The sequence below is a fragment of the Vombatus ursinus genome, unplaced genomic scaffold (genome assembly GCF_900497805.2).
Source record: "Vombatus ursinus unplaced genomic scaffold, bare-nosed wombat genome assembly UNPS02006229.1, whole genome shotgun sequence".
Taxonomy (NCBI): Eukaryota; Metazoa; Chordata; class Mammalia; order Diprotodontia; family Vombatidae; genus Vombatus; species Vombatus ursinus.
Window position 1 is genome coordinate 1 of NW_020946007.1, and position 16,436 is coordinate 16,436.

The 16,436-nt window shown below is 40.0% G+C and overlaps 1 protein-coding gene and 1 pseudogene across 1 annotated transcript; one reads left to right on the top strand and one right to left on the bottom strand.

Annotated features, from left to right (window-relative positions):
* Positions 1 to 7,281: 7,281 nt before the first annotated feature.
* LOC114032968 lies at positions 7,282 to 7,785 on the bottom strand (annotated as a pseudogene).
* A 5,790-nt stretch (positions 7,786 to 13,575) lies between these two features.
* On the top strand, positions 13,576 to 15,899 carry LOC114032969 (cathelicidin antimicrobial peptide-like; the record flags this gene model as incomplete). Its single annotated transcript, XM_027848412.1, has 3 exons — positions 13,576 to 13,781; positions 15,473 to 15,580; positions 15,828 to 15,899. Coding segments are annotated over exons 1-3 (375 nt in total), but the record flags the coding sequence as incomplete, so codon positions are not given.
* Between the last annotated feature and the right edge of the window lie 537 nt (positions 15,900 to 16,436).

Below are 16,436 nucleotides of genomic sequence, written 5' to 3' on the forward strand. Positions count from 1 at the left end.
CACAGAGAGAGATACACAGAGAGAGAGACACAGAGAGAGAGAGAGAGTGTGTGTGTGTGTGTGTGTGTGTATGCGTGTGTGTATGAGAGACACAGAGAGAGAGAGAGAGAGCTTGCACTTAACTGCAATGAATAGAACACTGGGCCTGGAGTCAGATGTTCTGAGTTCATATGTAGCCTCAGACACTTATCAGTTGTGTTGACTCTGGGCAACTTTGTTCAACTTTCAGCCTCATTTTTCTCGTCTGAGATAGCACCTACCTGTTAGGATTGTGGTGAGGATAAAATGAAGATATTTGTGAAGTGCTTTAAAAATCTTAAAATGCTGTATAAATGTATGCTATTAATATTATTTTTAGCTTATTAAATTTCTTTTCCTAAAATTGGGCTAAATCCTCTATTTATTGTTCTATTAATCTGGGCATTTTATATTTTCATAAATAGTCATCTATTTCATTTAGATGATGAGTTTTATCAACATACAATTGAGGAAAATAGTTCCTAACTATTTTATTTCTTCTTCATTGGTTGTGAATTCATCTTTTTCATTCTTAATATTGGTAATTTCATCTTCTTTATTTTTTAAACTGAGTTTTGTTGTTTTTCAGTTGTTTTAGTTGTGTCTGACTCTTTATGACCCCCTTCGGGGTTTTCTTGGCAAACATAATGGAGTGGTTTGCCATTTCCTTCTCTAGCTCATTTTACACACAAGAAAACTGAAGCAAACAGGGGTAAGTGACTTGCTCAAGGTCACTCAGCTAGTTAGTGTCTGAGGCCAGATTTTAATTCAGGAAGATGAGTCGTCCTGACTCCAGGCCTGGCAATCTATCCACTGTGCCACTTACCTGCCCCCCCCAATCAAGTTAGTTAATAATTTATCTTTTTTAACCACCTCTTAGTTTTGTTTATTGATTCAAAGATTGTTTTGCTTTCAACTTTATTAATGTCTTTAATTATCAGGATTTCTACTATGTTGTTTAATTTCATTTGTTTGTTTTCCATTTTTCTTTCTTTTTCTTTTTTTTATTTTTTAGGCAATTAGGGTTAAGTGACTTGCCCAGGGTCACACAGCTAGTAAGTATAAGTGTTTGGTCTGAGGCTAGATTTGAGCTCAGGTCCTCCTGACTTCAGGGCCAGTGATCTATCCACTGCGCCACCTAGCTGCCCCTTCTGCTTTTTTTCAATCTGCTTTTTTCCTCATAGGTGAAAATGCCTAGAGACAAATTCTCTCCTCCGGAATGTTTTGGCTGCATCCCCCAAATTTTGATATGTTGTCTCATTCTTGCCATTATCTTTAATGAATTTATTGATTATTTTTCTGATTTGTTGTTTGACTGATCCATATGTAGAATTAAGTTATTCAGTCTCCAATTAATTTTTATTCACATCATCAATGGTTCTTTATTAAATATTACTTTTATTGTATTGTGGCATGTAAAATATATATTTAATATTTCTTCTGTATTTGTGAGTTTTTTATGCTTTAGCCACATGTTCAGTTTTTGTAAAGATGTCATGTAGAGTTAAGAAATAGGTATCCTCTTTTCTATTTCTATTCCGTAATCTATCATATCTGACTTTTCTAAAATTCTATTCAGGTTCTTAACTTCTTTTTTAATTTCCTTTTTGGTGAGTTTATCTAGGTCTGAGAGGGGTAGAAGTCCCCCTGTATTACAGTTTTATTATTTCTCCCTACAACTCATTTTTTTTTTCTTTTTAGTATTTTGATGTTATACCATTTGGCGTGCATATACTTACTACTGATATAAATTTCTTGGCTATGGTACCTTTCAGTAAAATGTAGTTTCTCTGTGTATCTTTCCAAATTAAGTCTCTTTTTGCTGTTGTTTCATCTAAGATGATGGAGACTCCTTCCACCTTTTTGACTTCAGCTGAAGGTATAAGTGACTTTGCTCCTGCTCCTTATTTTAATTTTGTACGCGTCTTTGTTTCAAAGGTGTTTCTTAAAAACTGTTGGATTCCGCTAATCCATTCTGCTATCCTCTCCCTTTTGAAAGGCAAGTTCATCCCATTCAAATTCCCAGTTATGATTACTGATGATATATTTCCCTCCAACCTGTTTTCTTATACTTCTCCTTTTTTTTGTTTCCTACTTCTGCAGTTTTTCTTAAAACTAATCTCTTTCTTTGAATACCCTCCTCATAATTCCCCTTTCCCCATTCCCTTTTCCTCCTGTTGCTTTGTTGAAGAGTATTCCTGTACCCAACTGTGTGTGTGTGCGCTCTCTTTGATCAATTCAGAAAAGAGTGAAGTTCAAGTCTGAACCACTTCCCCCAAACCTTCCTCCTTGTTTGTATATACTTCTAATTGTGGACCACAGTTAATGAGATACTTTCCCCTGTTCTTCCTCTCCCTTTCCCTCCTTGATGTTTTCCTCTTTACCTGCCTTTCCATTCTTTTTTTTTTTTAAACATCATCAGAACATAAGAGAACCCCTCCTTAGTCCTCTGTCTAATAAGACTCCCTTAATGACCCCTGGTGATGAGAGAGACCTGAGGGAATATGTATATCAGCTCCCCATATTAAAATGCTAAACGTTTATCATTATTTTGACCCTTGTAGTTGTCCACACATTTTTACCTTTTTATAAAAGTTTCTCTTGACTCCTATGTTTATATATCAAAGTCTTTATTCAGTTCTGCTCTTTTCATCAGGAATGCTACAAATTTCTATATTTCAGCAACCTGTCTGTTTTTTTTCCACTGTAGGATTATACTCAGTTTTGCTGGGTAAGTTATTCTCAGCTGTAAGCTTATATCTTTTGACTGATGTGTTATATCATTCAAAGCTCTCTGCGACTTTGTAGTAATCACTAATCCTAATCATGGCTCCACAGTACTTGAAATTTTTCCTTCTGGCTGCTTGAAGTACTTTTTTTTTCATTGAACTGAATGAAAGCTCTGGATTTTGGCTATAAACGTTTCTAGGAGTTTTCTTTTTGGGGGTTCTTTCAGGGGATGACCAGTAGATTCTTTCTATTTCTACTTTGTCTTCTGGTACTAAGAAATAGGAATGGTTTTCTTTTATGATTTCTTAAAATACAATATCTAAGGCTCTTTTTTTTTTCATCATGACTATCAGGTAGTCTAATGATTTTTAAATTATCTCCCCTAAACTTGTTTTCCAGCACTTTTTTTTTGCTATGAGATATATCACATTCTCTAATTTTAAAAAATTCTTTTTACTTTGTCTCAATATTCTTATTGTCTCATGGAATCATTAGCTTTCATTTGGTCCATTCTAATTTTTGGGGAGTTAGGTTTTTGGGTTTAAGGTTTTATACTTCTTGTTGCAAGCTATTCATTCTCTGTCTAAATATTTCTCCCCTAGCTCTCATTTCTTTTTTCTTTTTCTACCTCTAGTGATCTTTTTGGATTTTTAAAACCATTTTTAGCTCTTTTTATAAAACAATAACAATAACTCTTACTTCATCTCTTCCAGGAATTCTAAGCCATGTTTTTCTTTGAAATTTTGTAGATATTTTGTACTCATTCTTTTCTTCTGGGTTTGTGTCTTGAGTATCCCTGTCCCAATAGTAGTTTTTGATGGTGGAATTCTTTTTTTCTTTGCTCATTCTCTCACCTACTTCTTGACTTCAGACATTATATTAACCTCATGCTTTGTGAACTTCCATGAGGAATGTCTCATCTGAACCTTATTCTTTTGGGTCCTTCTGCTGCTTTCTTAGGGGTAATGAATGTTATGTTATCTCAGAATCACAGAGACAGCTCAGGCTGGAGAAATGGAAGCTTTCAGAGCTCCCAAAGTAGTCTGATCTAGGGCCGAATCTGATACTTCTCCTGCTGTTCTCATCTCTGCAAGTTCTTATGCCTCTGGGCGTGCCTCTGGTTGGAAGTTCCAGTAGATTGCTATTGGACTCAGCCACTGTCTGCCATCTAAAAAGCTCTGTAGGTGCAGAGCGACATAACTACCTGTTATCCCCTGGTCTGAGATTCCTTCCCTGGTCATTCTTCTGCAGACTTCAGATTGCCTTGGAGGCTAGAAGAGAAACACAAGTATTGTTTATTCTGGAATTTGTTCCTTGCTCAATACACAGCCTAGGACCCAGAACCACTCTGTATCTTGTAATCCCAGGTGAAGATTCCCTTCCTCAGTCTGTCTTGGATCTGTGACCAAAAATTGAGTAATGAATGACAGAGCTGTCAGTTGGCAGCATTCCTCTTCCTGAATCCTGCACATGGGAGGGGTCTTCCTGTATGCGTCTGGCACCTCTTCTTTCCCTAATGTCTATATATCTTCCTGTCTGCCTCCCTTTTCTGACCTGGGGTAGAAATGTGTCCTTGTGATTTTTTTCCCTTAGATTTCCCAATCAGGATGTGGTCTGGTTCATTTTCTAGATCTTTGTGGAAGAGTTGTGTTAGGGAACTCTTCCTGCTATTTTGCCATCTTGGCTACCCTCTATAGGCTTTAAAATACATCCTGGTCCAGACCTTTAGATATCCTCCCCAAATAAGATAAGATATGACAGAGAACTTGCAGCTATAATAAACATTGCTACAGCAGTGTTTACTTTTGTTGGACCTCTCTCCTACCACCCTAACCACCTGACCTCCCACTTTCCTAGCCTTTTCTCATCTGTCAATATTCTGGCTTCTAGCACTGATAACAGGTTCTCCAGCTTTCTTGGGAACTACTTCTAACTGTACCTGCCTCTGGAGTTCTGTGTCTACCTTTACTGGCTTTGTGAGACATTCTCCTACTAAAAAGATGATTTGGAGGCCAGAGTGGCCCCTCAGACAGTATAAAGAAGGTGATATCTTGGAGACTTGACCTGTCCTTACTGCTAGTGCTATGGGTTGAAGGAAGGAGGGGAAAAGTGAGAAGTTGTGTTTTTTTTAAATGCAGGTAGATTGGGAGAGCAATTTATAGACACCAACATAGTACATAGTCCTCATAAAAACTTCCATGAAATGCTTGAGAAAATGTACTACCATTTTAATTATTTGTCTGTGCCACCTAGAGCTAGACAAATGCATTGAACTCCTGGAAGTCCTGGGTATGACGACAGGGCCTCTAACAATGCCACTAAGAACCACAATTGTGTCCTTACTATTCCCCACACCCCTATTCTTACCACCAACTCTGCCCCACCAAGATTGTAACTGCCATTATATCATCAACCCTCAATTATTTATTGGAAGGAGAGGGAGGGATGTGTGTGTGTGTGTATGTGCATATGTTTGTGCCCTGTAGAGCATCTCATACTACTTCTAAATCAATAACACAGGCAAAGTCAGCAGGTACATAGACTCCCTAAGGAAATGGAATCAATGAAATCACCCTAGAGATCAAATATATTAAGACAGGCAAAGCAGTTGTGTATTTTTTCTCTTGGCCCCATGCAGGCATGGAAGGTCTTCAGTAGCCTCCCTGCCCCACCCTCACTGAGAATGAAGAAGCCCAAGGGATGCTCATATCTCCTGAGTGATGCTATCAGAGGAAGATAAGCATCACAGCCTAAAGTCCCATTTTGTGCCAGAGGGGAGTTGGACTGTCAGCTTGCTGCTGATTCTCTCAACGTTCCCCTCCTCCCAGGCATCAGCACCTGTCTTTATGACCAGCTGTCTCTCTCCTTCCCCACAAGGCCTAGTCATGCCTGATCCAGATCAGAACCTTTTAAATCCCATCAGATTTTTTTAAAATGTTAAATTAATTAATTTATTTTTGGTTTTCAACATTCACTTTCATAAGCTTTTGAGTTCTAAATTTTCTCTGCCTCCTCCTGCCCCTCCCCCAAGACAGAATGCAATCTGATATAGGCTCTACAAATACATTCTTATTAAACATATTTTCACATTAGTCATGTTGTAAAGACAAATTAGAACAAATGGGAGGAATCATGAGAAAGAAGAAAGAAAACAACAAAATAAGACAGAGCAAATAGTATACTTTGATCTGCATTCAGACTTCATAGTTCTTTCTCTGAATGTGGGTAGTATTTTCCATCATGAGTCTTTTGGAGTTATCTTAGATCCTTGCATTGCTAAGAATAACTAAGTCTATCAAAGTCAGTCATCACACAACATGGCATAAAGTATAGACAGCTAACAGTCCCCTTCCCCTCCCTTCTCTTTATTATCTTTCTCCCACCACACTTTTTACTTCTCTCTCTATGTTCCCTTTACCCTGGATGGGGAGCCCAATCTGGGCTGTATTGTACTGTGTACAATATTCTCCTGGTTCTGCTCCTTTCAGTCAACATCAGTTCCTATAAGTCTTTCCAGGTTTTTCTGAAGTCAGCCTGCTCATCATTTCTTATAGCACAATAGTATTCCATTACATTCATATACCACAACTTGTTTAGCCATTCCCCAACTGATGGATATCCTCTCAATTTCCAATTCTTGGCCACCCCAGAAAGAGCTGCTGTAAATATTTTTGTACATGTGAGTCTTTTTCCCATTTGTATGATCTCTTTGGGGTACTGCTCTAGAAGTGCTATTGCTGGGTCAAAGGATATGCACATTTTTATAGCCCTTTGGGCATAGTTCCAAATTGTTCTCCAAAATGGTTGGATCCTTTCACAACTCCACCAACAAGGCATTAGTGTCCCAATTTTCCCACATCTTCTCCAGCATTTATCATTTATCTCTTTTGTCACGTTGGCCAATCTGATAGTTATGAGGTGGTATCTCAGAGTTGTTTTGATTTGCATTTTTCTAATTAATAGTGATTTAGAGCATTTTTTCATATCATTATTGATAGCTTTAATTTCTTCATCTGAAAACTGCCTTTTTGGTCCTTTGACCATTTATCAATTGGAGAATGACTTGTATTCTTATAAATTTGACTCAGTTCTCTATATATTTTTGATATGAGGTCTTTGTCAGAGACACTGGTTGTAAAAGTTCTTTCCCAATTTTCTGCCTCCTTCCTAATCTTGGGTGCATTGGCTTTGTTTGTGCAAAACCTTTTTAATTTAATGTAATCGAAATTATCCATTTTCCATTTCATAATGTTCTCTATCTCTTGTTTGGTCATAAATTCTTCTGTTCTCTGTAAATCTGACAGGTAAACTACCTTTGCTCTCCTATTTTTCTTATAGTATCAGCCTTTATATCTAAATTCTGTACCCATTTTGACTTTATTTTGGTATAGGTGTAAGATGTTGGTCTATGCCCAGTTTCTGCCAAACTATTTTCCTGTTTTCCCAGCAGATTTTGCTAAATAGTGAGTTCTTATCCCAGAAGCTGGTGTCTTTGGGTTTATGAAATTGTAGATTACTATAGTCATTGGCTACTATGCTGTTAAGGACAAAGTCATTCTTCCAGGCACTCTGGGCTTCCTGGATGTCAGACAGGATGGAAATGGCCTTCTGCAACTTGCTCTGGTCTATGGTGCCATGCTCCAGGAGGAATATAGCTTCCGTCTCTAGCTTCTATTTCTTCTGGTCTGTGGTTAGGATCTCTTCATTGTCCGCCATGGCCCAGCGCTCCTCCTTCCTCTGGGCACCACTCATAATCACATAGTCACAATTGGCAGGATCCATCTGTATCTCAATGTGATTGACACAGATGTGACATTTCATTCAGAACCTGTAGATTGGGGTTGTGTAATAATTGCCAACCTTCTTTTCAGCATTGTAATGAATACCCATGCAAATGTGGTTCTTACAACCATCACACCAGATATTACAAGGCATCTCAAATCTGATGCCAAGAATGCCCTGTGAAAGTTTATGTGCCCTCTCCTGAAGTGGGTGGCTGTGGTGCTATTGATTGAGACAGCCTGAGTTTAAATCCATGCATGCTGACTCTAAATTCATTTTAGCCTTAACAAATATATCAGTTTCATGTTCAGTTTCTCCTGCCAAGATTAATTAAGTAAATTATATTTTATAGATGGGACAAGAGAGACCATTTAGTTCAACTCCCTCATTTTATTGAAGAAGAAACTGAGGGCCAAAGACATAAAATGACTAGTGTCCGGGAGGCAATGTCCAGGGAGGGGAGGCTAGGGTAGAATGCCACACTGTGGGGTCAGGGCAACATAAGTCTCCAGTCACCTGGGATGTCAAAATCAGACTTCCTAATTTTCCTTCATATTGGTCCAGGCCTAAAGGTAGCTTCAGCTTGCAGGACACAACTTTAGTTGGATACCTTGACCTACAAGGCTGCCCAGCCATTGCATGATTATGTATAGACTACACTCTGCTGGTCACAATGTGCAGTTGCAGTGACAAAGCCAACTTAACAAACACTGATTAATTAAATATATAGGGAACTGAGCTGAATTTCTAAAAATAAGAGCCATTCTCCAATTGATAAATTGTCAAAGCATATGAACATGTAGTTATTTTTCTTGCTTTTTTTTGCAACATAGTTAACATGGATATATGTTTCGAATGACTTCACATATATAATTGATATTATATTGCTTGTGTTCTCAAAGAGTGGGGGAGAGGATGGAGGGAGAGAATTGGGAACTCAAAATTTTTAAAAAAGGAATGTTAAAGAGGCAACTAGGTGGCCCAGTGGATAGAGCACCTGAGTTAAAATCTGGCCTCAGAAACGTAACACTCACTAGCTGTGTGACTCTGGGCAAACCCAATTGCCTCACCAAAAAAAAAAAGAAATGTAAAATTTAAAAAAGGTATAATTAAAATAAAACCTCACCAGTTAAAGGCCTCTTTGGGGAAGACACTGGATTCTCTCTTGATTAATAATATTAGCTTGTGTTTTGACAGAATTTTTTTTTCTGGTCTTGTGATTTAGTTTATCCAGGAGAACTTCCTCTACCAGTGTAGGTCAGCACTTTCTCAATAAACTCCAGTGACTCCCTATTACCTTCAGAATTTGCTGTGTTTGGCATTCCAAGCCTTTCATCATCTAAGCCCACTCATACCTTTCCAGGCTTCTTAGACTTTACCCCAGGACACACACTCTTCTATCCAGTGACAATGGCCTCCTCTCCCTCTCTGACTACTGACCTCCCTGACACCCTTTATGTCCCGGCTAAAATATCCTCTTTTAAAGAAAACCTTCCCCCAATTTTCTTTATTCCAGTGCCTTCCTTTGATATCCTGTATATAGCTTACGTGGTGTATATTGGTTTGCATATTGTCTCCTCCATTAGACTGTAAGCTCCTTGAGTCAGGGACTGTCTTTTGCCTCTTTTTGGAGGGGTTTGGGGTAGAGTTCAAGCAAGTCACTGTTTTTACTCCACCATCTTGGCTCTGCCCCCTCTTCTGCCTCTTTTTGTGTCCCCAGTGCTTAGCACAGTGCCTGGCATATAGTAGGCACTTAATAAATGTTGATTGATTGATTTCTGTAATTTTTATTTTTAAAGAATTCCCAAGGATACTGAGTGACTTGTCCAGGGTCACATAGCCATTATGTGTCAGAGGTAGAACTTGAACCCAGGTCTTCCTGTCTCCTGGACCAGCTTAATAGCACTTACTGTTTGTCTCAAAACATGCACTCTGTATTCTGCTGCTTTGGGTTACTTCTCTCGGTATGAGTTTGTACCAGTGCTCCAAAGTTTCTCTGAATTTCCATATTTGTCATTTCTCTTTTTTTTCATTTTTTATTAATTTATTTTGATTTATCAACAATCACTTCCATACACTTTTGAGTTTTAAATTTTTCTCCCCCTCCCTCCCCACCTCCCTCCCCAAGACATGGCACACAATCTGATATATGCTTTACACATACGTTCCTACTAAACATATTATCACATTAGTCATGTTATAAGGAAGAATTAGAACCAACAGGAGAAACCACAAGAAAGAGGAAACAAAACAAAACAGAAGAAAAAAATAGCAAATAGTATTCTTCAATCTGCATTCAAACTCCATAGTTCTTTCTTTGGATGTGGATAGCATTTTCCATCATGAGGCCTTTGGAGATGTCTTAGATCCCTTGCTGAGAAGGGTTAAGCCTATCAATATTAGCCATTGCATAATGTGGCTGTTACTGTGTACAACATTCTCTTGGTTCTGCTCACCTCACGTAGCATCAATCCATACAAGTCTTTCCAGGTTTTTCTAAAGTCAGCCTGCTCATCATTTCTTATAGCACAATAGTATTCCATTCCATTCATATACCACCATTTGTTCAGCCATTCCCCAGTTGTTGGGCATCATCTCCATTTCCAATTCTTTGCCACCACAAAAAGAGCTGCTATAAATATTTTTGTACATATTGGTCCTTTTCCCATTTGTGTGATCTCTTTGGGATACTGCCCTAGAAGTGTTATTGCTGGGTCAAAAGGCATGCATATTTTTATAGCCCTTTGGGCAGAGTTCCAAATTGCTCTCCAAAATGGTTGGATCCTTTCACAATTCCGCCAACAAGGCATTAGCGTTCCAATTTTCCCACATCTTCTCCAGCATTTACCATTTATCTCTTTTGTCATGTTGGCCAATCTGACAGATGTGATGTGGTACCTCAGAGTTGTTTTGATTTGCATTTCTCTAATCAATAGTGATTTAGAGCATTTTTTTATATGACTATAGATGGCTTTAATTTCTTCATGGGAGAACTGCCTGTTCATATCCCTTGACCATTTATCAATTGGAGAATGACTTATATTCTTATAAATTTGACTTAATTCTCTATATGTTTTAGAAATGAGGCCCATATCAGAGACACTGGTTGTGAAAATTCCCAATTTTCAAATTTCCTTCTAATCCTGGTTGCATTGGCTTTGTTTGTACAAAAACTTTTCAATTTAATGTAATCAAAGTTATCCATTTTGCATTTCATAATGTTCTATATCTCCTGTTTGGTCATGAATTCTTCTGTTCTCCATAAATCTGATAGGTAAACCATTCCTTGCTCTCCCCTTTTTCTTACAGTCTCAGCCTTTATATCTAAATCATGTACCATTTTGACTATATTTGGGTACATGGTATGAGATTTAGGTCTATGCCTAGTTTCTGCCATATTCTTTTCCAGTTTTCCCAACAGTTTTTGTCAAAGAGTGAGTTCTTATTCCAGAAGCTGGGGTCTTTGGATTTATCAAATAATATATTACTATAGTCATTGACTACTGTGTCTTGCATACTTAACCTATTCCACTGATCCACCACTCTATTTCTTAGCCAGTACCAACCAGTTTTGATGATTGCTGGTTTATAATACAATTTAATATCTGAAATGCTACGCCACCTTCCCCTGCATTTCTTTTCATTAGTTCCCTTGATATTCTGGACTTTTCGTTATTCCAAATGAATCTTGTTATTATTTTTTCTAATTCTATAAAATAATTTTTTGGTAGTTTGATTGGAATGGCACTAAGTAAATTAGCTTAGGTAGAAGTGTGATTTTTATTAAATTAGCTGGGCCTACCCATGAGCAACTGATGTTTTTCCAATTATTTAGATCTGACTTTATTTGTATGAAAAGCATTTTGCAATTGTGTTCATATAGTTCCTGGGTCTGTTTTGGCAGGCAGACTTCCAAAAATGTAATAATGTCTACAGTAACTTTAAATGGAATTTCTCTTTCTATCTCTTGCTGTTGGGCTTTGTGGGTAATATATAGAAATGCTGATGATTTATGCGGGTTTATTTTATAGTCTGCAACTTTGCTAAAGTTGTTTATTATTTCAAGTAGTTTTTTACTTGATTCTCCAGGATTCTCTAAGTATGTCATCATATCATCTTCAAAGAGTGATAGCTTTGTTTCTTCTTTGCCTATTCTAATACCTTCAATTTCTTTTTCTTCTCTTATTGCTAAAGCTAACATTTCCCATACATATTTGTCATTTATAGCAGAACAATAATATTCTAGTACAATCATATGTTTATTCAATTACTAACTATTGATTCTTCCAATCAATAGACATCTACAGAACTTCTGGTTATTTACTGCTACTAAAAATGTTGCTATAAATATTTTTGAATAGAAGAAATCTTTATCTCTAGGCCTTTGACCTCCATCAGGTCAAAGCCTTATTTACCTGTCTTCTTCCCACATAGTAGGTACTTAATAAATGCTTATTCTCTTCCTCACTTGGCTGAGGGTTATTGGACTAATAGGGCAGAATGAGACATACATATATAGACACAGCTAAATTCTTGATTTGTTTTTCTTTACTGTGTTTTTTTGTTACAAAGGAGAGTGGATATATGGAGGGGAGTCTTTGAGAAGTGATGTATTTTAGATTTCAGAGAAAGTGGACTACTCACTGTTCGCTCATCCCATGCTGCTCTGTCCTGCCTCCATGCATTTGTATAGGCCGTTTCCCATAGTTGCAGGGGAGCTGCTCCCCAATCTCCACCTTTTGACATCTTTGCCTGTCTTCAACTGGATTATTAACATCAGCCTTCTAATTGGGATTCCTCTCTTCAGTGTCTCCCTTCATCAATCTATATACTCCCTATAGCTGCCACACTGATATTCCTAAAGCATAAGTCTGACCATGTCACTGCCTTACCTTCCCATTACCTTTAGGATGAAATCCAAACACTTCTGTTGGACATTTAAAGCCTTTCACAGTCTGGCTCCCAACCTTCTTTCTGCACTGATTTCATTTAACTGCTCTTCACATAGTCTGTGTTTCTGCTAAACTGGATTACTTGCTGTTCTCTGTATCTGACTGATCATCTCCCACCCCTGTGCCTTTGCAGAGGAGGTAAACCATATTGGAATGTTCTCTCTCCTCATATCCACCTTTTAGAATCCCTACCTTGCTCCCTGTAAGGTACCACCTCCTACCTCAGGCCTTTGTTGATTCCTCCCCACCACTGACTTGCTGACTGTCTGTCTATGCCCTGCTAGGCCTATTCTTCAGCCTGAATTACTTCTTGGATCTGCACAGTACAGAAATCCCTCAAACCAGCAATGCTCTCTCTCTAGTTCTTCCTTTCAGAATCCTTACCCTCTTTCCCGGCCCTGGTTAGAGTCATCTCTTCAGGCTAAAAAAAGCCTGTTGTCTGGCTTGAAGTATTCTGTTAGATGGAGAGCCTATAGGGCTGATCTGTGAGCATGTAGGTTTGTGGATTTGAATGGGATGGAGGCAGGAGGCTATGTGTGAAGACTTTATTAGGGGCAATTAGGAATCTTACATGGAAGGAGAAATCTCTGGTTGACACTTGGACCCTCTGCTTTTTGAGAATAGAGGCCTGAGCATTTTGGGAAGAACCAGAGGAGAGTAGAGAGGTCAGTTTAAGCAACCCTAACTCTATTGCAAAATTCCTTGAGTAATTGGAAAGACAACCCAATGTGCCAGCTGACTGGACACCTGCAGGCCCTCTAGGACTTTGTAAGACAGAGAGAGACAGGGAAAATATTTATTTCTTCACATCTCTTGACCTGCCTAATCTTCCTGCCCTCCTCCTCCATCTTTTCCTCATACTTCCCCTCTTTCTCCAATACTTCCTGTTTGTCAACTCCAGGGCTTCATGAGGAAATTGAAGGAGGGGACTCCCAGCCCTGGGGACAAGAGGTAACCAATGACAAAAGAATGGGGGAAACCACAGACTTCAGGGAACTGTTGGAACCCAATGGCTGGAGGGATCCTTTGCCCCTGTTTAAGGCTGGGGAGGAGCCAGTGAATAAAGGACACCCTTTTCTGCCCACAGCATTGAGGGCCAAGAGGATGAGGCTGCAGAGGGGCTGGACTATGCAGGTACCCCTGTTGGTGCTGGGGCTGCTCAGCCTGAAGAATTCACTTGCCTATGCCCAGGACCAGAGATACCAGGATTTAGTGAATGAATTCATTCAGGAATACAACACGAAGTCAGGATCAGAAAACCTCTTTCGTCTCTCAGTCCTGAATCTGCAGTCTGGGGAAGTGAGTAGCATTGAGATGGTGGGGGAGGGCTTTCCCTGCCAAGATTCCCTAATATGAACCTTTCCCTCCTGAAAACCTTGGTCTCCTCACTGGGAGAATTTGTGATATAGTGGAAAGTGAGGGTCAGCTAGGTGGCACAGTGGATGGAGCACTGGCCCTGAAAGTCAGGGAGACCTGGGTTCAAATGCACTCTCAGACATTTATTAACTGGGTGACTGGCACTCATGTAACATTTGTTTGCCTCAGTTTTCTTTACTGTGATGTAAGGATAATAATAGCACCTATCTCCTAGAGTTGTTACGAAGATCAAATGAGATAATAATTGTAAAACACATAGGACAGTGCCTGACGTATATTAGCACTGTATAAATGTTCACTATTATTATTATCATTGGAACCAGAAGACCTGAGCTCTCATTCCAGTTCTGACTCATTTTTCTGACTGAGCAAGGTATCTTTCCTCTCTGAGTTTCAGTTTTTTCATCTGTGAAATGGGGATGATAATCCATGTCTGATGCCTCTCAGAGTATCCTTGTGAGGACTCCCCTGCCTTGAATTCCCTTCCCCTTCCCCTTCACTTTCCAATCCTGCTCCCACCTCAGAGGAGAGCTCAAGCTCTCCATGAGTGACACCAGGCCAGAGGGATTTCTCTCTCTCTCTCTCCATGTCACCTACAGCCCTGCGTAGCATCATAGGCTGTCAGGCTGGAAGGGACCTTAGACATCACTGAGTTTAACCCCCTTTATTTTCAAAGTAGGAAATCGTGATCCAGAGAAAGGAAGGGGGAATAGCAGCAAGTAACAGAACTAGGAATGAGGGAATGGATAAAGGAATGAATGAAAAAGTATTTCTGAATCCAGGGCTTTTCTTCTTTTAATGATTTCCTATTTATCCTGCACACAGCTTGCTTTGTATATGTTCATTTGCATGATGTTTCCCTCCCATTAGATTGTAAACTCCTAGAGGGCATGAACTGTCTTGTTGCCTTTTTTTTTTTTTTTAGGCAATTGGGGTTAAGTGACTTGCCCAGGGTCACACAGCTAGTAAGTGTCAAGTGTTTGGTCTGAGGCTGGATTTGAACTCAGGTACTCCTGACTTCAGGGCCGGTGCTCTATCCACTGTGCCACCTAGCTGTCTCTTTGTGCCTCTTTTTGGACCCCCAGGGCTTAGCACAGTGCCTGGCACATAGTGGGTGCTTAATAAATGCTGATTGATTGAATCTCTTACCATGTCCCAGGAACAATCCTAAGTACTATAATATAAATAAAATCCAGGTCTTCAGACTTCAAATCCAGGATTCTTTTCATTACTGGAGCTCTCATGTGGCTCTGAACAAGTTTAAACTTGTATTGGTTTTTTTCATTTTGAGAATTTTTGTCTCCCAACCAGCCTGAGGTGTCCCCTGAGGACAGAGAATATGGAAGCTGAGCACACGGTGACCCCAGAAGTCATTCAGTAGACACTGGTTGGATGAATGACTGTTCTGGATGCCTCCAGTTCTGATACTGGTACCAATGTGACCTTGGGCAAATCACCTAACTTTCCTAGTTCTTAGTTTCCTCATCTAGAAATCGATGGGGTCAGACTAGATGGTTTCTAAGGTCCCTTCCAGCACTAAATAGCTTGCTCCTGGCCCCACAGGCCCTCAGGTGAGGCCTAGGTCTAAAAGGCTGTCCTGCCTTCCTCCCCAGAACAAGGATCCTGCTGCTCCTCGACTTCTGAGCTTCACCATGAGAGAGACCGTGTGCCCCAATACTGAAAATCCCAATCCAGATGAATGTGACTTCAAGGAAAACGGGGTGAGAGTGTCATGGGCTAGGGAGGGAGACTGACTGAATGAGTCTCTTTCTGAGGACCTTGGAGCAGGGAGGGTGCTGAGCTCTGCTTCCTGCTGCCCTGAGCAAAGTGATTCACCCAAGATGAGCAGCAGAAAACCCTCCCAGTGGGCTGGCTTGGGGCAAAGCTTGAGCTTGTTGTCAGTCCTGGCATGTCAGGGGCAGAGGTTGCAGACTGGCAGTCCTGAACTCTCTCTGCAACCCTTCACAGCTGGTGAAAGAATGCATTGGAGCCATTGCTTTGGATTCTCCTAAGCCCTCTGCTGATATTTCCTGTGATGGGGTAAGTGCTGAATCCTCAGAGGGGGCTGGGAGAAGAGCCCAAACCTGCAGACTCCACTAGGGGTCTATGGTGCCTTCTGTCTTGGGGGCTGCTGGGATTGATGTGCAGCTGGAGGGGCTTGGGACCAACTTTGACCATGCTGCCCTCTCCAACCTTAGCCTCAGCCCAGCCTCCCTTTTCTTCTTTCAGGTTCCAGGAGGAGATATAGATACAGAGGCAGGAGTAATCCTCTCCCTCATCTACCTCACCCAACCCCAGCTCTGGAGCTCCAGAGGTCTCTGGCCTCAGAGTCCTAGGGCAAGAGGGAATTAGAGAAGGCTAATGGGAGAGGAAGGGCCTAGACCTGTGTTTCCAGAGAACCAATCCCAGGGTTTGAAATGGAGGAAATCCTAGAAATTAGCTAGTCTAACTCCTCCTCTCCCAATTTACAGAGAAGGAAACTGAAGCTCAGAGATGTGAAGTGACATTGCCCAAAGTCATAGAGGGACTAATGTCTGAGCTGAAACAGGTCTTCTGACTCAGTCCAACTATCTTGCT